The sequence below is a fragment of the Trachinotus anak genome, unplaced genomic scaffold (assembly GCF_046630095.1).
Source record: "Trachinotus anak isolate AG129_WGS33_773 ecotype Australia unplaced genomic scaffold, CSIRO_AGI_Tana_v1 ptg000009l, whole genome shotgun sequence".
NCBI classification, from domain to species: domain Eukaryota; kingdom Metazoa; phylum Chordata; class Actinopteri; order Carangiformes; family Carangidae; genus Trachinotus; species Trachinotus anak.
This window is the reverse complement of record NW_027273860.1, coordinates 7807098-7831469: the sequence shown is the minus strand read 5'-3', so window position 1 is coordinate 7831469 and position 24372 is coordinate 7807098. Positions and strand designations below refer to the sequence as shown.

Here is a 24372-nt window from a genome sequence, read left to right as displayed (position 1 = left end):
CCTTTTCCTAACCATAGTAGAGTTGTGGAGATAAAAGTTGTGCACAAGCCAATATTTGTATATTTTCAATACATGACCTACTGTATGTGGACACACAAACCTGTGTTTTACTCTCCAACATCTCTTTCCAAACATGGGTGCCTCAGTAACACCCTCCACTCTTCTGTGAGGACTTTCCACAGGATTTTGGAAGCCGGTCAGAGTAGAGTAAAGCCTTAATGTCCCAGAGGAACAATTTGGCTTACAGACAGTAATCAATAATAATGAATACAGGAAAGTACAGCTATGCATGAAGTACACAATTTATCAGTCGGTTTTCATCATAATGATTTAGAAAGGCAGCTAAAAGAGAAAGCAAGAAACAAAGGGACCACTGTTGCATTTAGCCATTAAAATACCAATTCACATTTTGTTTAATAATCCAGTAAAACCTCCATCCTGATGCATCAAATCAGATCATCAGTAAGATGATCTGAGCTTTCTGTGTGGCTCTGATTTGATTTAAGTGACAAAGATCAATTGAATTAAATTTTAAACCCATTCAGCCGCTTATCATCCACTGATATTGGATGATAAATAGGCATTTACTCAGCAAAAATCATTACAACAATACAAGTGGCTGCATCTGTGGGTGTGTGGTGCTTCAGATACCAGTGAGTCATGAAATACAATCCTGGAAGTCCAGTTGGAGTGATGGTTACGATTAATGTGTTTGAAGGCTTATCAGATGCTAAAACCCTGCACACAGGTTTATAATATTCAGAGACAGGTTTTTCCAGCTGGAAAGCTTTGTTTGGCCTTTGCAGCGCTTTGACTGATGACTTCATATTATGTTGCTGTCCAGTAAAAGTTGAGCCAGGGTGAACTTGTTTGCTTGACACTGTCTGACGCTCACCTCATTAAAAAACAGGAGAGAGCTTTGTTTCTTTGCACCGAGCTGACGCGCGTTTGAAGGCCTGACTCTATGTCTGTATTGTTAAGATATGAGGATTTAACAGCCCCAGGACAAGGTGGTCCACATACTTTTGGCTATCTTGGTTAGCTCAGGGCTTTACAGGATAATGTCACTGCCATGCATGTTTTGAGAGGTAAGAAGGAATTCTCTCTGTAAATATAAATGTGTCAGAGAGTGGAAAAGCAGAGTGAGCCAGTGCGCAGGCAGTCAGTATGATAGCATATCCCTCATCTCGACCCTTGACCTTTCTCTCGCAGCAAGGAAAGACCTCAATTCGACTCCCTGACTTGACAGCCCGCTGGCTAAATTCATCTCTGTCTGGGCGCAAGGGAGGCAAACACATTAACACTTGGGTGTCGGCCTGTGGCCAAATAAAGCACTTACCAACAGACCTTGGACAAATATGCCTAGGAGTAGGCAAATACGAATAAAGGCATGGAGACACTGTGAAAAGTTTTTAATCAATAAGCAAATACATGATTGAATGGGCACATAGTTAATGTTCAGACAAGGGGACAATTGCACTGTAGTAAAGCTTCAGTAAAGACTTTCAGTCAATGCAGGAAAACTAGTCCCACAGGAGACAAATTGATTTAAAAGAAAAACTGTTTTGTAAGCTTTTTAGCATGAACCATTCATATTAATATGTCTTGTGTTATTACATCGTCTGAAAAGTTAATGGGACAGCTTCAAAGCGTCAAATTATTATCATAATACTGACAAACAAAGCAAAAGATCAACATTTCTGTTGTATGGGCTTTTCTGTGCAGTGTCAGCGTAGAAGGAAATGCTATGAACCAGCAATGTCTTTTGATTTGTTACTGGCTGCATTTCATATACTTATTTGTTTGGCAGTTTCGGCAAGATGTTGTCAATTTACATGCCTTTGCCTCGGCAACAGCTGTGGCTGTAGGCATTATGTTTTTGGATTGTCCGTCCGTCCGTCCATCCTGTTCCCATGAACGCGATATTGCAGCAACACCCAGAAGGAATGTCTTCAAATGTGGCACAAACATTCACTTAGACTCATTGCTAATTGCAACAGAGTGGTCCCTTTGTTTGATTAGATTTTGGTGGTCAAAGGTCAAGGCCACTGTGACCTCACAAGATGTTTTGAACTTGGATTTTGAACTCAAGAATTCATTATGACAACATTTCACCCAAATGTCTAATAGGATCAAATGATGACAGGAAGTTTGGCAAAAACAATTCTCTTATCGTTATTCAGCGCCATGACTCAGGAACAGAAGGGGTGATTGTGACCACATTTCCTGCAACTTGACTGGCTGGGGGAGGCGTACAGCCACGAGGCAATAATTCTAGTTTCACTTGGCATTTGCAGGGAACAAATTCAGAGATAAATCTTTGTTTACAGCAAAATGCCACTGACAGAGAAAAGCTTTGGGGGGTTTTTAAAGTTGTTAAGGTCAGTGGAACGTTACAAGGTTTGTCATTTTCCAAAGAAAAACCACTCTCTCTCTCTTTTTATGTTTGGAAACTTTGGTATAAATCTGCTGCACAATGAGCTCATGAGACTTAGCACGTACAATTTTATGACTGCTTTATCAGAAGAGATAAATTAGACAATATGATAAGTAAATACTTTCCCCTTTCTGCATCATGAAAATAATTTCTGCTATAGCACCTAGTCCTAGCACTTAAACTTAAACTGGTGCAGCTCTTCTTCATCAGTGTCCTTCATTAGTTTGAGAGCACAGCACAGGTTTGTTTACTTGCTGTCTTCGTGGCTGTGCTGCCTCAGCTGTCAGTCAAACAAACACACCAGCCTGCTTACTCAGAGGCTTGGAGGCAAAAAGAAGCAAGAACCAAACACTAACAATAAATTTGATACGATTTTTGAATGCAAAAATGGGCGGCCTTGCAATAACTGATTTTTTGCCCACTTGCTGGCAGAGGAGACAATATTATCACCTTTAAGTTAATGTTTTAGCAGCTGTTTGTTAGTCATTCCTAATCAGGGTAACCTCTGATCTGCTCTTCCCTGACTCCTGAAGATCTCTGGCTCTTTAGCAGCTAAATGCTTCACTATATTCACCAGCTAGTGACTAACTTTGTTTGTCTGCTGTTTTTCGGTGAAAGCAGCAATATGAAAATGGGGAGAGTGAACCAAAATCGTAACTATGCGGCAGTAAAACCAAGACAATTAGCTCAGAGAAGAATCCCTACTCCAATCTGCACTCTTTTAAGTAAGATAATCAGAGTCATATTGATTGATTGTAATTAAGTAATCTATCTGGAAAAACTCAGCTTCTTCTGTGGATGTCACTCTTTTGATATTTTGTTCTTAAATATTAATGTATTTATGACTTTTGTCACATGTTCAATGTTAACAGATTTGATTGAATTTGAAAGCTTTTAGATTAGATAAACAAAGTCAGTTATATCCTGAACCCCAGCTTTGGTGAACATATGCTTCTATACTATACACTGTAATGATGAGCTTTTCCTCCATGTCTTTCATGCTAATATAGCATGTACAAATACAAGATTGAGATATTAAAATAAGCACTGAAATCATCGCAATCATTCTTCCTTTTTGTTGATATTAAAGTTCACATGGAAGCGGTAGCTCTGCAAGCTTTCGTGTTGTGTGTGCGCGCTGCAGCCCCGCAGGTCATATCTCAGAGGAACATACATGCTGGCAGGTAAATCACTTCCTCTGCTCTGGGTGACACAAGGATTTTGGTGCATTACCTCCAGGGTGTTTGTGTCCTGTGGCAGATTTGCAGTGACAGGCCCCTGCCTAGACATGACAGGCAACACATCCGGCTTGATATGGGGCTACAATCACGTTGACAGGAAGGTAATGAAAGGCCCCGTCTCCCTGACACCTTGGCTGTCCTGCTAGGTGCCAGTGCTGAAGTGGATTGTGGGGTGATTGACGGTGATAATTTGACCCTGTCTGTCGGGGCGTCTCTCTTTATGGAGTGGCATCACTACGAGGACCTGATTGTCTCTGTGGTCACAGGTTATCTGCTCAAATTGTTGATGTTCTTAATCTGTCAAGTAGTGCATGTTTATGATAGTCTGGTTCTTAAATTAGCAGGTTTCTCATAACTTCATGAAAATTCAGTAGCTGTGAGATAATGTGGTTTACTGAAATTTATCAGATGTTGTAATACGTCAATTTAATAGTGTATTTTTAATGACATATTTTGCACTTCAAGCTGTTTCAGTTCCCATTTGTGCTCAGTGAAAGTCCTGGGATTCAGAGTGATGGATGGAAGAGACAGATGGGAATACCATGTGGGATTGCACATCTGTCTTGCCGAAGAAAAAAAACAGGTTTGGCCTTGTAAAGAGGACAATGAACAGAGGAAGACATAGAAAGAGGTTGGAGAGGGAATGTGAGGGCAAACTGAGGAGGAACTACACCAGCATCTGAGCTCGGGGAACACAAGGTCGAACAGTTGGAGTGACATCAACTTCCTTTCAGCCACCATGTAGATTCACAACCCAAATTTAGCTTCAAGAGTTTATTTTGTGAAATAAATTCAGTGAAATAGATGTGTCATGGCTGTAATTTTTAATTTTTCTTCTGAAGGACACATATAGACTCTAAATGTTGCATTACAGGAGTTATAGTGCAAGTTATTTCTGAAAGGCCAAAGTTTAAGATTGGTATCATAAGCTTGTTAGCACAGCGTCCTCCTTGACTTTGATGCTGTTTTGCCTTTTTCTTTCATGTCCCTCACTTCTGCAGCGAGCTTCCAATCTTTCACAGAAACAGTTGACAGACATATTCATATGGTTGTTGGCAAACAGAGCCCACGTTCCATAGCCTCCATTGTTGTCATGAAAAGCTGAGGCTTTAGAAAAAAAAATGCTGAATTTTGGGCAGATGTCTTGTTTTCTTCCAGCTACTGCCCCTTTTTCTCTCCTGCAGATGTGAAGGCTTTTGTAAGTCACATTCCGGCCTTTCCTGAGCTCTGGATAGTTTCAGCTGTGTGGGCCAGGAATGTGTTCATTTATTTTTTATTGAATAGTACAGAGAGTGTAGGTGTTTCATTATAAATAAAGTGCCCTCAAACAGGATTTTGAAAGGGTGGCATCGTGCCTGCATCAAGAGTCAAGGAATGGAGAAGGTCTTGGTGCAACCCAGCAAAACACCAGATTCCTGTCCAGCTCTAAAATAGTTCTCTGCCCCTTGAGGTGGGGAGAAGAAATGATTTTCCTCTAAGGGACCTCTCAGGAGTTGACTAATGTGCACAAAAAATTGGGACAATATTTAAGGTGAAATACACATTCATAGTCCCCAAATGATGAATCCTAATGACTTTGTTGATCGTCTAACTTCACCATGAGCTTAACATCTGTGGGTTTTTTTTTAGCAATATTTGGTACAGACTGTCATTTTCCTGTCAGGAGGAATTGTAATAACTCCAATGATCTCTTCACTTTTCATCTGACGCCATCATCAGGGCAAAACTGCAGTTTCATCTATGACCAAATACCTGCAAAACTCAGCTGTGCTTTTTATTTAGTGCTAATTAGCAAATGTTAGCACGCTAACATTCTAAACTACAAGATGGTGGGGATGGTAAATATTTAGATTTCTTTATCTCTTTAATGTGAACTGTAGGCTCTTCCATGCGAGATGGTGTGTGATTGTGTTGACAGTGCATATACAGTAGTAATTGATTTGTGTGTTGAACCTTGGAAGGACAGATGGTAATAGTATATAAGTCTGGTGTATTGCAAGCATGTGAGCATAATTCTGTGTATTTTACTAATTAGCCCTGTGCTTACACAGGTGTACATCAATTCATGGCACTGGGCCTTGATTAATTATCTATGCCAGTGACATAGCTGATACCCAGTTTGCTTCATTGTCAGCCGTCACGCAGAAGAGAGCAGACAAAGAGCTGATATTGTGAATGTATTGCAGTGCGAGGACAAGCTTGTTAGTCAAGGTCATTCTCTCCACTTCACTGACTGTCACCAACGTGTTTCTGCAAGTTTGTGTCTGGGCCGGGCTGACCCAGTTCCCCAGCTGACAGGGTCATAAACACGGCGCAGTAGACTGATTAGAGGGAACAACAAGCCCAGCACACGACAGTCCAGTCTTTATAGACTGTGTAAAAGAGCCAGGGGCGTCATTATGCAGTTTTACACAGTGTTCGTCATGTGCTGCTGTGGGGCAGGTCTATACAAAACCTACCTGGCCTCACTGCTGCACTTCTACTGGCCTCCGGAGAATAGGTTCTATAAACACTCTCATCCAAGACAAATCACCAAATCCAGCTTCTACATGGCGACATTCCCACTGTGCGTTTGTTAGATTTTCTTTTCCTCAGAGTTTGATGAAACCTGATGTAACAGATAAAGCTGCATTCACTGAATCCTGACTTTGTTGTTGGGAGTTTTTCTCCCAAGGAAGTGAAATATTTCAAATCTGAAATGCTTTTCCTTTGCATCTGTAAATTTTGATCGATATTCTTTAAAATCATTTTTCACTTGAGTTTTGAAGAATGACGGGGAATCAATTAGATGAAGGGATGTATTCTCACTATCTGCCAAATATTAGAGCTGCAGTTGGACCAGGACCAGAGAGAAGTCTTGTTGATCTATTGTCTCCCTGCCAGCCAGTAATGGTATGCTGATGCTGTAATTATTTTCCTTGTCAAACAACAAACTTTGTCTTCTGTTTTCAAGGACAGAATTACACTTGAGACATTTCAGAGACAGATGAAGGAAAATTGCTGCTCAAATGGCTGTCATTACCTCACACTAATCATCGGCTCTTGACAAATTTGGGCTGCTGACTTTTCTCAAACTATTAAAGAAAAGATGGATTGCTGCATCAGAAGTCCACCTCTCTGTCTGGTACAGTACTGCAGAGGCTTCCTGTGTGCCTCTGTGTAACAGGCTGTGTTTTCTGCCTGTAAAGCCCCTGGCAATCTGTCTCCTGTGGTTGAATCCTCAGGGAAAGGTGGTGTGAAGTCAGAGGATAGTGTCTGTGGCAGCTCGCAGGTACAGCAGCAGGTACTGAGTGACTCAGCTCAGTGTTCAACCCCCTCGGGGCCTTCCCCCTCTCTGTACGGTGGCCCTGAAAGCTCCCCTCCTGCTGTTTCCCTCCTTTATCAGAACCCAGCAATGGCACATTGATCTGTGGCCGTTTTTTAAAAACACCTTTTTGACGGTGTCCTGTTTCTGGTACCAGCTTTTCGCTCCTATCTTGTCACGTCATCAGCAAAAAACTTCAAACAGAATTTCTCACCTGCTCCTGAGCCATATGCATTTCATATGATGTGTTAGAAAAAAAAAGCTGAAGGTTTTTAGGTTATCACCGCAGGGAGATTTTCATGATTTATTCATGTGTCGCCACTTCCTGGTGTTTGTCTGTAAGTATTTGCCTCTGAATATGTCCCCTGTACAACAGCTATACCTCGTGAGAAGTGTCTAAAGACCAGAGGGCTGATACCTTTCTTTTCCTTTCCTTCTTCTGGCTGTTTGGAGGAGAAAGCCAAGGCTCTATTGGTGCTGCGGGTCCCCTAAGTTTGATAAATGTAGCCCAGATAGGCAGAACATGGCAGGGTGCCCAGAAGCATGGCATGGGGAGCGAGGAGGGCTTGAGGCATACTTGTCACACTTGAAGGTTCTGAAACAGGGAGATTTTCAAAGCCAGAGTGAGTTTGGGACTTAGCTTTCCCATAAAATGCCAATACTACAACTTTCCTGCCATGCTACCTACTACAAAAACTGCATTTTCTTTTATTTCATTGTTAAGTTTTGAAATATATCGATTTCAATTAAGTTTTTGCACAACTTCAAATCTTAATGACAGATGCATAGGACCAAGAACCTCTTGCTAACTACCACTTTTTTTTTCTGACTTTCAATTTTACCTTGGTTTTTGTACACTTCAAACAAACAATGTGTAACGTGTTAAATAGTGAGCTATAGATGTGCTGTTTACCTTTGGACAGAGCCAGGCTAGCTGTTTCCCACTGTTTCCAGTCTTTACGCTAAGCTAAGCTAATCACCTGCTGGATGTTACTTTATATTTAGTGCACATGTGCAGTTGTGAGACTGAGACTCTCTTGCTGACTCTGAGGCCAAAACCAAGGCAAAACAAAGGCAGTCGAAGTTCTCCTGGGAAAATCACTAGGGTTTGTAAGTGTGGGTTGAGACTGCCAAGGACCATCCATCTCTCTACTCAGTTAACAACACAGACACTCCTTCTCCTGCCTTCCTCATCATCACCTCAGGGGAAACAAACTAACCCTCATCCAGACCAACTACCTTAAAAAAAAGCAACAAGGGACAAACAAGAGGAGGGTTGGAAGATGTTTCAGAACGAGTGTATCCCATTTGCATTCAGACCTAGTGTCTCCCAGGCTGTTTGTCAGAGGGCACTGAACTGTCTGTTTCTATTAAAGACTCAATGCACGCTTAGCTGTACATGACAAATGGCACCATCAGTCCTGAAGTGCACAATTACTCTCATGTTCTCTACAGGGGTCAGAAATATGTTTGAATTAGACCAATAGTGGGATTTGTGGGATCAATGACGCAAACCACATACAGGAGCAGAAACATGTTAGCTAGCTTATCACTGAGGGGCACGCAGCAGTGTGACGAGGCAGAGTCAACATGCTGCTGAGGTGATCGACACAGGTGGCTCTCTAGTAAGTGTTGGAGCCTGAGGGGGAAAGGCAAGCAGCAGCATGTAATCTCACCTCACCTGGGACTCTTCAGGCTGGCGGTCACACCAGAAAGTGGAACAGGGAAGTTCAAGTTGGTGCTGTACGGTTTAGACCTTCATTATAAACAACAGATTTAGAAAAAAGTGATCGTCGTCCTCCCAGTTGGAATTTGGAGTCAAAGATACAATGACATTGATAATAGGTCCCAATTTGGTAAGAGAACAGGAAAAAAACCAACCCCCCCAAAAAATCCAAAAACAAATAAAACTCTAAATGCACAGTGTGTTTGCACCTTGTTTCACTTGTTAACAAACAGCTTCAAATAAATCATATTGCAAAAGTAGCTATTAGGCTATTAAAATTATCTGACCACATGGAGGTAATGTGTGAACACTACTGTGCTAGGTTCTTGTTTGTTTTTCAAATTGTAATGTACCACCATTGTCTGAATGTGGCCTTGTCATGTATAGGGATTACCAGCTGGGCTAGACCGTGAGCTGCTGTAGCCAACTAATGGCTAAAATGACTCTTGGGCTCCTTGTGCCCTCAAAGGTCAGCACTGTAAAGACAGTTAGATATTGGTCAATACTGTGAATCGAAGTTCCACAAACCTGAACATGATGCAAAACATTTGCGTAGATTCATTTCATCCATTGAATTAAAGTGATTTCACCACAAACTGTAGCTGTTTGAAATGGCGGTTTAACCAAGAATCTCCTAGTTAACTTTCAATATTTGTGTCACACCTGTGCTCCCTATTAGCCTGTTTTTTACATCCACTGACCCAAACACTCGCTTTAACAACCTGCTCTGCAGCTTCAGACCCCACAGCTGCACCACACAGCTGTCCAGGGATTGTAACTGCTCTCTCTTTCACCATTTTAGTTCAACTCCAGTGACCTTACTCATAAAGTCTTCTCCCACGTCACAGGGCTGGTCTGCCTCTCTTCCTGACTCTAGTTCTGTCTTTGCCAGTAAGTGAATTCCTAAACTTCTGCTGAATATAACGAGATAGTTAGCCATCTTATCTCTGAGACAGACAAAAACCTGTTTATTAGATTGTTCAATTCTGCTGAACATTTTCCTGCCATCACCAGTGTCAGTTTCGGTGCCATTGCAATTACCTGGAAGAGTGCAAGAGTAAAAGAAATGAGGAAATCTGTTGAATTGTGTATTTAATCAGTTTAATTAACCTTGCATGCTTTGACAAGGGAAGAAACCTTTGTACTCTTCACTTCCCCTGTCAGAAAAGAAACAAAGCAGAGCTTCTCAGCTAAATCTGCATGATTAAAAACTTTCACAGGACCTAAAGAGGAAATCTTGTTATTCAATTGACAATGCAAATATTTGCCAGTTTCATCTGTGATTGAATGGAAATTTGAGAGCTTAATGAGATACACTTTTCTACACGCACAATCCCCTCTATAATGAGATTTTTGGCGGGAATCAGCCATCTGTTCTGTGACATGCAGCTCTGTAGGTCTCATTTTCTGCACAGCAAAACTCCCGGCGAGGAGAGGAGGTTTTGTTGTAAACAATATTTAATATTGATTTCCTGTGAGTGGCTGAAGTCGCTACGTCTGAATGGGAAGAGGTTGAAGCAATTACAGACTCTGTGTGACTGGGATGAGGCTCACAGTTTGTCATCAGATATATGAAATATTCTGGGCTGGGTTTGGCAGCTATAGTCCTGGGGAATGGTCCTTTCTTTCTATTTGTCTCCCTCTTTCTGCTCTGCATGTACAGCAGGGGTCTGACTATATATACAGTATATATGTGTGTGTGTGTGTGTGCTTCTGAGGGATGCTGTAGATTGTTGGTATATTTGGTCTTTTTGTTGTTGCTGGCTTGTGGGTGTGGGTGCCTGGAGGCTGTAGGTGGGAGGGTATGTTGGTTTGCCAAGTTTTTAAGTTGTTTGTTATATGTTTTTCCACATATTTTTGGAGAACATTAAAAATGTGGGTTATTTGTTTACATCTGCTCACTGGGAAGTTATCCAAATGTTGGAGAAAAACATGTGTAATGCATGTTTTTATTTATGAGGTTCTGCATTACTCACATGTTAAGTATTTATGGCTTGAGCAAATTAGCTCGATTGTTAGGGGATTTCATAAGTGGATATAAGGGCTGCCCTTAAACTGTGCAGTCTGACAACCACAGTGCGTGTTGTTGGTGGAATTTGTCATGATGGATTAGACTCTGTACCGAGGACGGAGGGTGCATCACCAACTAAATGTGGGAAGTTTAATATAAGCATGTAAAAAGTTTTTTAGAATAAATAATGGATACAATAGTACAGTGTCTTGTTACTGATATATCTGATAAACTAAAAAAATCGGCTGATAAGATCAACCTGGCCAATGTACTGCTTGAAAAAAAAAAAAAGAGAATCATATGATTGTCCTTGGCCCGCTCGCACTCCGCAGACAGCTGGACTCTCTTTCTTAACTGTGGGAAATGGCAGGTCCATTGGGCTAAGAGTTGGACTTGTCTATGTGTGTTTACACAGTGCTCAACTTAGAGAACACTGGAGTGTGGGGAGGTTTGGCCGGGAGGAGGGGTGAGAGGCTCTGATGCTGATGGATTAGCAGGAAGGACGAGGACAGGCCCAAGGGCCCCGTCTGGCCTCGCCTGGAGCCCTCAGCCCCGAAAGAAAGTGCAAAAAACACAGTTAATACACTCACAACGGCAGTCAGTCAATCAATCCCCACCTGCAGGACAAGTCACACACACACATACACATAAACACTGAAAATCTCTCTCACTGCAGACACATGCATATACATCTACACACACTTAGAAGAAGCCTGCCCACACTACAGGGAATCAATCTTCAGTTAAAGTGCTGTCTTGCTCAGGCCTGTTATTTCTCACACATACACAGTGTTTGTCTCTGAGCACCTCTCACATCGATTGCTTTCCATTGTGACAGAAATGGAGAAGTCTTCAATTAGGCTAAAGCACCCATGATGATGAGTATGACCATAATTTAACCTCAGAAGTGGTTGCTGTGGCTGTCTGTTTTTTTTTTTTTTTTTTGTTCTTGTCTTGTTCTGTGATTAATAAGCTGTGAGCAGGTAGATCACTTTAGTGCTGGACCTGCAGACTTTGGTTTGACAATGAATCAAGGCATGTGATGTGGCAAGCATATCTCGTGCTGAATCGATAACGGTCCAACTCAACAGACGTGGGGTTTTGGGAATGAAAAAATCTACCAGATGCAACAAGTTGTTCATTTTATGGCCAGCAAAAGTGACATGTTTACATTTCAGAGAAAAAGTGTGAACAAATGTGATCATTTGCAGGTTTTCTTGATCTTCTGTGATACTGAACTGATTATCTTTGGGTTTGGACTGTTGGCTGGACAAAGCAAACAATGAGAAGTAATTTCTTGTACTATTTTCTAAGAGTTTATGGACCAAATACACATATACATATTATATTATTATCTATTAATTATCTTGTTCTTAAGTATTTGTTACTGACTCTTGCAGTTTTTCTCTTGCACTGTCCACTTTGCTGCTGTTACACTGCAAATTTCCCCATTGCAGGACTGATAAGGGCAATCTTAATCTTAATCTTAATCTTAATTGATTAATATAGTTGCAGTCCAAGTATTCTTTTGTTAAATGTGGAGAACTTGGAGAGAGCTTCTTTGAGGTGTTATGTGACCCTGTAACCATTTAAATAATACTAAACTAATGCTTTGGTATTATGCCAAATTTGCACACATTTGCACAGTATGTTGAGTCTCTTTAACCTTCAGAGCTGTTGGTCAATGTTGGACATTTGAAGTGTCTGAACGTTTCCACGTCTTTTTCCTCGGAAGATATTTTGACTTGTCACAGTAGAGAAAGCGCAGGTGTGAGGAATAAGATGAATGACCTGTCACGGCTATCTGGGATGTCTGAAAAGAGAGACGGAGACATTGTTCATGTTATGAGTTACACCTGTGCTTTTCTGAAGTCAAGATGTCTGCTGTTAAAAGGCCTCGGAGCAGAGACTTCTTGTTGCGCAAAATACTGGAAAGTAAGCTCACAGTCATTGGGTTTGTTTACCGGCGCTGCACCTTTTTGGAAACATGAGCATTTTGTTCAGTGTTGTTGACATGTCAAACACTTGCTGTTTTATTGACAGTCAGATACTGTAGGAAACTTTGATGAAATGGTCAGTTTTTATTGTTTTTCTGACTTCTAGCTGTAGTGATGGAGCTCAAGCCATCCCATCTGTGAGACTTACAGTTGGGTATCCCATTCAAGCACCGGGAAAGTGGTCTCAGACTTTTGGACTCCACTGTATTTACAAATATTATTCATCCCAGGTGTGGTAACAGATGTGTAGTTGGCCAAAAATATGCTGTATACACAAGATACAAGTGAGCCAGTGAGTTCATGACCTCAAAGCCCTCTGAGATTGTTTTGAGGATAAGTGCGCAAAAAAGAGTGATGATTATGTCGAGTATGTCTCAGATATTGGATGTGTGGGCGTGTTTCTGTCCACAGAAACTCATCTGAAGAGTGTGTGAACCCACAGGATAAAGGCGAGGCTATTGTTTGTGATGTGGCGTATCAGAATAAAAGTGCAGGCTTTTGTCCTGCCTTTTCCACTCTATTCACGGGTACAGATGTGACCATTTCCAATTTTAAGGTCTGTTAAGCAAGCACTAAGAGAACTGTGGGAACAGTGAAAGGACAGATTTAGTGTTTTCATGGACAGATTTAGGCAGAGTGGGAGATGTTGAGGTTTTTTCTGTGCAAAGACTCGACGGCGGTTTTGTCCACAGCTAGCTGCTGACCTGTAAGAATACAGTACTGTAAGGCAATGGTCTGCACTGGATGGAGGAGGAATAATCTGTCACATGAGGTCCAGTGTCCGGTGATATATTGCCTGCCAGACTCAGGTTCCCTCGTGGCGGAGCAATTCAAGGCCCCGGGGCTCCTGAGCCACACTGGTCATTCACAGAGTTGCAAAGTGGAATGAGAACCAACAGCAGCGCTTCATGGTTCTGCAGTCCATCACTCAATCTCCTGAAATATGAGACAAGACACTGTGCCCAACTGGAATCCTGAATTCCTAAAGGCCTGTGTCACTCAGGAAGCGCTCCTCTCTTTGTTATCCCACTGTCTCCTGACTGCCTGCAGCCCTCCCTGCCTGTCTGTTTGTCTCTTTGCCAAAGCATTTTTGTATACATTTCCTGCACTGACCAACGCCAGAGCCAAGACAACCGCCAATTACACAAAGAAAGCCGCGGTGGTGACAGCAGACTTCATGATGGTTAACTGCAGTACTTCGAACCCTGTGTTTTGGGGTTTGATACTGTGTGCTCGGGTATGTTACTGGGTGCTTTGTGGCTTAGCCTGCTTGGATTTTGTGTCCAGTGTATTTAGATGTTTTGAGCAGACTCAGAAGAGAAATTAGCCAATTCTACAAAGCCTGCTTAAAAAACAATTAGGTTACTCTAGGTTAAAGCTTTGATTAAAAATCACTGGATGCTCTCTACCTCCTAATTTGCCTCAGTCTTTCTCCCCCCGGCCTCCTTCCTTCCTCTAACATGCAGTTCTGACACCTGTCCTCTTCATAGACACTGTTTCTGCAGGCAGAGCGAACGCAGCATTAGTCTCCTGCTAATGAATTCCCTCCACATTTCGTGCTCTGCAGATTGTAATTAACACTTTGAGATTTTTAGAGATTGGCCTTTATTTATAGCCTCCTGTCACACCTCACCTCTCTTCTCATTTGGTTGATGTACAAAAGCGGGCACTCAACTCACAGTGTTTGTTAACCTTGGAGGTTGAAGATCATTTTGTTCTTTGTTTTCCGTGCCAGCTGTTGCCAGGAGCCAGTCTGATAATGTTTATTGCCTGGTGCATGACGAGCATATCAGCAAAAGAGGGTCAAATGTCTGTGCACGTAGCTGTTTACAAGATATGTGGAACAAGAGACTGAACAAGAATTTGAACATTTCTGTTCAAATTCTCCAATGGTTCTCTTCAAAAGGAGGCTTGCTTCCAGTAATGGGTGCTGACAGTTGACTGTGGTGAGACACAAACATCGTATCGTATTGCAAAATAATATCCACAATGTTAGTATCTTCAGCAAGCAGGTTACTATGTTCCAGCAAAAGAAACCACCACTTATCTATGTTCTGTATCTGTGCTCCTAGTCTGAACCTCAGGGGATGTTTGTGTTGCAGTGCTCTGACTTGGAAAGATGTGACTAATTGTTGGCAAAACAAATCTCCGGTGTAATGGAGCGTTCATGACAGGCAGGACGCACACTTGATGCCTCTCTCTGGAGAGAGAATCACCATTTATTTGGTAGGGAAACGTGGTTATTATTTATATATTTTATATCACCAGCTTTTCTGTGAGAAGAAATGCGCTTGGTTCATTTGCACAGCCTGTCTCCTGCTAACTCTCCTCTACACTATTCAATTTCAAGCCTTAACTCGTCTCACACACTGATTATCTGAGATTTAGATGTATCTCACATTTAGTCTATTCAGATTCTCCCTTTTATCGTGCAGCTCATTGCTTTATGAGCCGTGTTTGAAACTGGATCTCCTTTGCAGGCTCTGCCTCGCTGTCTACCTGTGTTTGACTTTCTCCTGCAGTCAGCTCTTCGACTTTATGTGTTTGCTTAATGACAGGCTGCGTTTTTAAGAGAGGATGTGCAGAATGCAAGCTACGGCAGGTTAGGGAAGCACACTTTGCTCTGCATGATAATTTCACAGTTAGACGTCTGGAATTTGTGTGTACTCTGCTTTATGTGGCGGCAGCAGCACGTTTAATGTCTTGACTTAAAAGGTCTGCTGCTGGATCGTTTAGTATCACACATGATGTGCATTTAAATAATTCAGTTGATATAGAAGCGAAGCGTGTCATGTTGCAGGCCATTTGCTGTATGTAATCTATAATCTATTAATACACAAGAGAAGCTTATTTAATTCATATCTTGTCTGACAGAAGATCAAACCTCAGCAGCCGTCTCCTATTAAACCCAGTTTATTAACTTATCAGTCAGATTGAATGTCTCATCTTATCTGTCGCTGCTGTCTCATTGGCTCATATCACTCGGTCAAGGTTTTCGGTGTTTATAAGGCTCAGTTTGTTGTCAGTGTTGTTGTTGTGAGATGACCCCGAGCATGACTTGGCTTGTGTGAGGCCATAAAGTGAGACTAGACAGGTGGGTCAGTGTCAAGCACAACCTCAGGGGCTGACCTGCTCATCGCGCCTCTGGTCACAGGCAATTTGGCGACTTTTATTTTTATTTTTCATATTGTAGTTGATTTGAATGCTGATTTATCCCAGTGCCGTAATACTTACTCCCATTTAGCAGATTTTTTTTTTTTTTACAAATGATTAATGTTTTATTTATCAAACATTTATTGAGCAAAACTAAACTCAGTCTTTTTAGCTTGTAAAATATGCAGATTAGCTGATTAATTTTTTTCCTGTTTTTATATTATTTTGAATGTAACGTCCTTGGGTCTTGCTCTGTTTATCAGACAAACCAAGCAATTTAAAGACATCACATTGGTCTCTTTTTGATGGACATTTTTTTATTATTATTTTTTTATACATGAAACAATCAGTGGATTAATGGGAAACAAATTTAGCAAATTAAATGGTATATGCATCAGAAGCAGCCCCAAATTCAACAAGTGCTTTTTAATCAGTCTTACACATGTTTATTTTGGATCTAAGTCTTAACTGCAACAAATCTTTCCTGAGTGCACCCAACTGGATTGAAATGCCTTTGCTCATTCCCACAGCGCCCTTCCCTCTCTGACTGCTTCATGTTGAACCCAGACATTTTTTAAAAATAATCTATAGAAATGCAGGCAATTAAAGTTCTCGCCTGGACATGGGGGGTTGTATTGCAGTGAAAAGACCCTTTAATGGAAAGGTGAAGAGTGTGCTTTTTGTTTTTCACATCTGGATTTTACCAAGCTCTAAAAGTATGTGTCCTGTTATGTAATGAGTGTGCTGTATGTGTGTGTGAAAAAGTGATGGAGAGCTTCTCTGACAAACGTTCCCAATGAATCTTTACTAATGAAGAGAACAAGACACGTGGAGAGATTGCGACGTTCTCTCTCACGATCTGGAGTAATATTGTTAATTACATTGTCTATTCTTTATGAAAGAATTTGTTGAATGCTGGTCTAACATTCATCACCTAAATGATCTAAGCTGTGACTCAGTTTTTTTCTGTCATTTTGAAGAAAAGACGTTGGGGAGCTTCAGCAATAGTTGCATCAACTTAATCCGTGCTGACCCTGGTGAGTTGATTTGCAAAGAGTCAACGCTGTTTCAAACCCTGAGCGAGACGGTTCTCCAGAGAGCCTGGCAGGGTCTGCTGCTACACTGATAAAACAGCTTTCAGTGGGCACTAAATTAAGCACTCTGACACCCAGAGATAGAAAGGCTAAGAAACCGTAGAGGGATGTGACTTTTTTTTTTATCCTTTTTCTGCTGAAATTATGCACAGCACACTCTCCAGTATGCACAAATGCAGTGAAGCATTCCTCCTCCTCTACTTGCCAGTCATGTGAGGCAGTCTCCTGTCAGCAGCACTTAGTCAGGTGGGAACCAAAAGAAGAAAAGGGGAGAGGGGGCGAGCAGAAACTGAATGAAAGAAGGGGCGCAGACAGCACCTTTATTCTGCAGTTTTATGACCTCCTAAATGTCCTTGAAAGGTTTTAGGTGGAACCAAATCACCAAGTCCCTCGGGTGTTTGTGAATCAGTGGTGCTGACAGGCGTGAGTCCAGTCTACAAGGCTGCTCGACAGAGTCAGGGTGAAGGTATGCGGGGGCTTTCAGAGGCACTGAGAGAAAAGCAGAGGGGAAAGATTTCCTTTCACACAAAAGCAGAGAGACAGTCTTGCACTAAGGAGAAGCCTCCTCCTGCTGGGAGGTTATTTTAGGTGTCCCTCAGGGGTCTGCCCTCATTGCCCTCCCAAACGTTTGACAAAAGACCCTGAGTTTCCTCTGGATAATAAGATATGCTGCTGTCCCTGAATCAGAGAGGTGGTGTACACAAGAGAAATGCAGGTGCATGTGCTCCTTTTAAGGGTGACTCAGGATGGCTGTTCACAGAGTAACATGCTGGGAAAAGAGCAGCCATTTATTCAAGGCCCCTATGTTGTGGTCATGGTGTATTTTAAAGCATCCGCTGTTTGCCAGATTTCCACCGTATATTGAGGAACTGACAAAGATCCTTTAAAAGATGAAAATAGATGTTTATGTGTTGGTGGAACGGTATGTGTTGGTGCCTCCTGGATTCGAGTATATAACTGGTGTTGACAGGAAGTTTGCCTGGATGTGACTAATGACCATGAGGGATAGAGTGAGTGTCAGGAAGTATTAGAAGTATGTGAGAATGAGACAGTGAGTGAATAGTTGGCAAAGGGAGCTGCTGCAGAGACCAAACAACAAAAGTGAGATGATGCAAAGCCTGCCTTATCCACGGCTAACTTCAAGCTACCCTGAAGAATTTTAATGCCTTTTAGAGCGGTCACTTATGTGAAAATGAAAAACAATTCAAAATCACTTATTCAACTCATATAATCATCTGGTCAAAAAGCTTGTTACTCAAGTAAAGCAGTGGAGGAACTGCAGAATAAACATGCTCATACTGAATTTTGCCAGGCAAAAGCAATGTATGTGCTATGGTTAAAAAAAAAAAAAACAGGCTGGAGATGGATGGATGTGTTCATGTATAATCATGGTAAGAAGCTGCTTAAGGCCTTTAATTGAAATATATAGGTACAATACCTTCCAACAATAGGGAAACTAAAGGTGCTTTACATAAGTTATAAAAGGCTGAAAGACATAAACAGTTCAATATAAAGACACATAAATGATATTCTGAAAGAATAAAGCAAATAGAAAGACAAAAATGGAATGAAACAGATTGAAGTGCAGTAACAATACCCTTCTTTTTTAAGAAGTGAGAGTTAGAGAAAGGATCTCAGGTTTTCTCAGCTCTTTTGTTCATAAAAAAATGAATGCTGCTTCTTATAGTCACGTTGACTCTTTAGAACTTAAAGGCAACATCACAGTAGACAAGCCCTCTAAAGGTAAAACGTCATTCTTTATATATTCGTAAGGCAATGGTTGTCGATTTTGTAATTCTGTTTATGTGGATGTTAAAATTTAGGTCTGAGTCCATATCTACACAAAGATTTCTGGCCAGGTTTATGGTCATTACACTAATGACCGAAGGTGAACGTTAACTTTTAATTGTTCTTCTCTGGCTCTAAAAACAATTAACTGCAAATTGCGACGCTCTCATCCCGGCCTTTTGTCGTACTCTTCGCTGCGCCTTCTGCTGTTAAATTCTTCCAATGTAATGCACATCAACATCCATCTCGACGTGCAGATTGGCCTCTTTCTTTCTTGCTTTGCCGGTGCTCATTACAAAATGAATCTGTCAGCCTCCACTTTGGGTGAATTAGCATCTTAAGCCTCTCCACTTGCTCTCACCAACCCTCTCCTCCCCTCCTGAGAACCACTGGTCAGGCGCCCAGAAAGAGGAGGAGGAGAGAGGGCGACAGGCAGGACGAAATGTGAGCGTGAGAGAAAAGAGACAGAAGCGAAAAGAGAAGGAAAATGCACCCTGCTATTTAAACCCAATGACCTCTGTCTCATGACAACGTACAGCTATATAGAGGAATCAGCAGTTTTCTCTGTCCTAAAGCCAGAACAATTAAGATAGCTGCAACAGCATGCAAGCACTTTGTAAACTTTCTGTTTGGAGGACTGCAATGAAAATTAAGTTTATTACTAATTGTCTTTAACCGCGTAATCCTATTAGGGTCGTGGGGAACAGGGGCTTATCCAAGCATGCCAAGCATTAGCCTGAAGGCAGGGAAACAAGCCTGCAGTCCATCACAGGACGAGCAGATGAACAGCCTCCTCTCCTTCATACCTACAGCAGATTTAACATCTCTAATCCGGGTGATTTTGGGGAAACTCATGTAAGCAAATGGAGAACATGCATTCTTTGTCAAGTTTAAGTTTATCACAGATATTTAATTGCAAGAGAAGGGAATTTCTTCATTGATTGCTCAAAATAGAATTGTGAGGTCTGCCACGATTAACAGTATGTTTTCCTGGTAAAAAGCTTAGTGAACAGGCTGCGAAATACATAGGAACAATCATGATATAACTCCGTTGCAGGAACATTTGATGTACAGCTTGGAATTGCCAAGTTTTGTATTGAACCTGCAAAGGTGCACTGTGGAGTTTCTAATGAGCAAATGATATAAAAAAATATTTAAATTCACCGTTACTCACCAAAACTCACTGTGTGGGGGGCGCCCTGGGAGGTCATCTGGTGGAGCACATACCATTTAGGCTTAGTCCTTGTGGTAGCCCCCTGGGTTCGAGTCTGACCCGTAGCCCTTTACTGATGTCATCCCCTCCCTCTCCCTAACAAAATGCTTGAAAAAATAACTCACTCTGTGTATCCCTGACCATATTAAATACATTAAATACCTTTTTCTTCTCTGTCTTTGATGGCACATTGTTGCACATCTTGGTATGTTACCATCCATCAGTGGCATACTGTGAAACCTTTGACAGGAATATATGCATGTATGTATCATGTCACCCACATGCAAAAGACACACCAAACAGGGACTAATTTAAAAAAAAAAGAAAAAGAAAGAAAAAAGAAAGAAAAAACAGCTGCATAGCTCTGTTTAAACTGTGCCAGCAAAATCTGAAAATGCATTTTTGTTCTCCATGTTCTGGCCTGCCTTTCATGCTAGATTGCCATTTTTCCACCCAAAAATGGAGCTTTTCAAAGAGCGGAAAAATCTTCAAATGCCGACCTCGATTGTCATAGTGGACAGTGTAAACCAAACTTTTGCAAAAACAATGATTTTTGGCAGGAACAGAAAATGTAAAACAGAGGACCCAAATGGGGAGTTTTCCATGTTAAGGCGCAGTAAAGGTGAATCATAAAGGGCAGGAGGAGACACTCAGAGGAGATTTAAACAGCTCAGACTCATTTCTTACCAGATGTTGGCTGTTATGTTAAATTTGGTGCATATTTAGCATAAAAGGCAAAAATACAGACAATCAAACACAACATTGTACCAGCATTATATGGTTATATGACTGCTGACTGATGTGCATTTCAATGGTGATGCGATGTGTTTAGCCACAGTAGATAAAATACAGGCGACACTGAACTGAACACAGCGATTCAAATCATCAATGTAATTCTCGATAGTCAGTCAGAGAAGGAAATCAGGCCTGGAGGACGGCTAGTCAATCTGACTCATTGCGGCTCAGGACATAATTTCTTATAATGACGCAGCACATTTCACCCCTGATCCAGCAGTCTGTCTCGGGCTTGGTTAATCAAGTCTCTGTTTACATTAACACAGTACCATTTCTCACCTGTCACCAGCGTCTCATTTCAGACTCTGGGACGGGGATGATTGGGTATGACTGTGGCCCACTGGTCTGTGTGATGGCTGCTGAGTCATTCCCAATGTGCATCTGTTTCAGGCAGAGAGAGATTTTTCCCCAAAGAAATGAGAAAAGTCAGCAGAGACAGTGAATTATGAGGGAGCAGCACAAGATTAATGGCTTGAACAGTTCCCGCCTCTGTGATTTGACTAGTGCCTTAGTTATAGTAAAAAATACTGTGGCATGTAATTATTTTTGCTTGCACAACTCACCGATTTGCAAGAAAAATAAACTTTTTTTTTTCAAATTTTCCTTTCAGTTTGACAGGATTCAGTAGTTAAAAGCTTATTTGGATAGAGGATTAAATTAAACTGTTTGTGGTTACCTACTGTACATTTATGGACATAAAATTACGACTTTATGGTGATTTATCTTTGGACCTCACATTGATGTTCTTTGTAATTCACACCTTCTTTTCCTGTTCCCTCAGCGGTCTCTTACTCATATGTGGAGGGGCAGACAGGAGATGAGGATGCAGCAGTGGACGTGAAGCTCTACAGTCACCGGTGGAGGAGATGGGTTCCCCCAAAACCTCGTAACATGGACAGTAACAGGGCCAGTCAGGAGCAGGACCAGGAGCCTGAGCAGGAGGAGCCTGAAGGGTTCCCAGGCCTGCTCTCAGCGGAGGAAACAGACAACAGCTCCCAGATAGAGGTACGTGATGATTCACACCAACCCATCACATAAACTGTGTGTTGTTATTTATGTGTTAACAGTTTTTCAGGGGGGGCAGAATTTATTGCTACACTGCTGCTGCACACAGTGGTAGTCTAATGATTTTTGCACAGAAGACTAGTTTACTCATCATGAGTGCAGATGAAAACACTGGATAATGTGGCTCCCAAAAGTCTATGAAAATAACCCTGATAATATCAAGGATTATCTTTGCTGGTGGTTGGAAGATATAAATTTATAACAGAAAGCCTGAATTACAAACTGGGGGCGTGGAGTTTGAAAGACATGGGAGGGTTTAATGAAAGATGCCATCAAGTGGGATGGGAAGTGTAGCATCTAGGATTTTTCAGTTTTGTTTCTGCCTTTTTTCTTCCATTTCTTACAAGTTCCCCAAATTTATGTAAGTGCAATACAACGTTGCTATTACAAATTCGCCCTGATGTATCTGACCTGGTGTTTCATGGTGCAGAATGCATGAAAGCCTAGTGAACGTGGATGCTTCAAATCAGCCAAAATCCATTGTTTCGCATTATTAAACCTTGTACTTGTAGACTACAAAACTTCTTGAGTGGTCCATTGAAATGAGCACTCAACCCATTAACATGGTTAACTTTCTCATTGCCACCATCCATCCCATATGATGTGACATGTAAAGGCCTTGCACAGCTGCACAGGTGTTTTCATGCATTTGGCTGAACAGAGCTCAGGTTGAAGATGGGCCGAGTTACACTGCTGGGTAATATGTGAGGTCACAAGACTCCTCAAAGGTGTAATTTGTCCCATCCCGAGTGGTGCACCACAGAGTCTGTACAAAGTCCTGAAAAGAAATAAGTGGAAACTGTGAAACTGTGTGGGTATCAGGGGCTTTTAAAGTGTTTGTTCTATTTTATGTTCCACTGAACGTCTTGGGTGACATGAGCCATGACCAGTCAAAACCTTTAATATGCAATACGCAACAGCACAGCTACAACTGCAATAGGTGATTTTTTCACTTGACAAAACAATCTCGCCTCAAGGTCCATTTATTAGCTGTACTGGAGCTTTTACTGTCTGCCCAGTAGTCGTTAAAGTGATGTAAACGTTCAGATTTCCATTTTTTTCCTGTGCATTTCAGGAGCTCTTCATCTATTATGGCCCAAAAATTGAGTTTTAAAGTTCATTCCTGATCTTGGCCTTGTCTTGTTCTTGGCCTTGTTGTCATGTTAGCTGCTGCAGTGGATCGTCGTATTTTTTGGGTGATTCTTGCAACTGGAATCACAGTGATAGAAAGACATGAATACAAAGTGTACTTCTAAAAAGTGAAAAGACTTATGTTATATAATGCAGCATGAATTATATTATATGCTATGCTGTATTTTGATTGACAAAGGAATAAAAAGATGAAATGGAGGCAAATGGTTGGGGTTGATGATCAGAATCACATTAGTTAAACAGAATCAAAGTTTGCCATCATCCAGCAGCCCAAATTTAGACCAGCTTTATTGTGACAGTTCAGATCAGTGCGGCAAAACAATGTGGATAGCACAATAAACCTTCCGGTCTGGTACAGAATCCAGCTAATATAAAGAGAATGATTCGATAAAGTCCTCTGCTGAGCCGTACCTAAAAATACTCCTTGGTTACTTCCCTGGAGCAATTATAAATCCTCTTAGAAGCGTGGATGTTTAGTAATGAAAAAGAAGACTAGGAGGGGCCTATAAGGATGAATATTTTATATCAAATTAAGAACAGCCCTCAGGTGCTCATCTACCTTCTGTGTGGGACTGGATCCTCCTTAATAGTGACCTTGGAGAGGATGAAACAGGAAATTAACCCGGCCTTGTACAGTTCCTAGGGGCTAGTGGACCTGCTGGAGATTAATGCTCGGGGTCCGGCCTGTGTTTGTGTCTATGTAAATGAAAGGCATCACCAGTGTCCCTTGTTGTGGCGCCTTTGGTCGTTGCGCAGCATTGCGGCGTTCAGTCGAAATGATGGCTCGTTAAGTTTTCCTGCAGCTTCTAATCATCTCAGGTTCACAGCCTCGAGTCTCTCAGCAAGAAGGGGGGGAGCTTTGATCGTCAGCTGTAAACACACACACACACACACACACACACACACACACACACACACACTCACACACACTCATATACACTCACCACTTGAAACTTCACACGCTCATGGACACAACTGTAAACACACTCATACTATATACACATAAACACATGCATACCACTTCAGATGTCGCCTCAACACACACACACACACACAGACACACTTTTGCTTAGATGCATGCTCATATGTCATCACACTAACAACAACATGTCCTCCCTCACAGTTTTCCCTCTCTGACGCTTATTTGTTGTTGCCGAACGGAGAAACAGTCCACAGCACAAACACCCTGTCATTCCTCCTGTCACTACCCCAACACGCACACACGGAACACACACATCCCCTCACCTGCCACCAACACTTTGTTGACATGAGAGAAGCCTTCATTTTCAGAGGGCAGAAACAGCAGACACTGAGCTGAAACCCTCCGCCCCGCAGTGAGCTGAATGGTTTTAAGAACAGCCTTCTCTTCACTGAAGGAGGAACAGCGTCCTCTTAA

At 41.7% G+C, this 24372-nt stretch overlaps 1 protein-coding gene across 3 annotated transcripts in view; it reads left to right on the top strand.

Moving 5' to 3' along the window:
• Positions 1 to 24372, top strand: part of plxdc2b (plexin domain containing 2b) — a 92917-nt gene that overhangs the window by 19512 nt on the left and 49033 nt on the right. For all 3 annotated transcript variants that reach the window (XM_071484972.1, XM_071484974.1, XM_071484973.1), the window contains exon 2: positions 21541 to 21764. In XM_071484972.1, coding sequence (XP_071341073.1) covers positions 21541 to 21764 — 224 coding nt within the window. The remainder of the gene's footprint in view (positions 1 to 21540; positions 21765 to 24372) is intronic.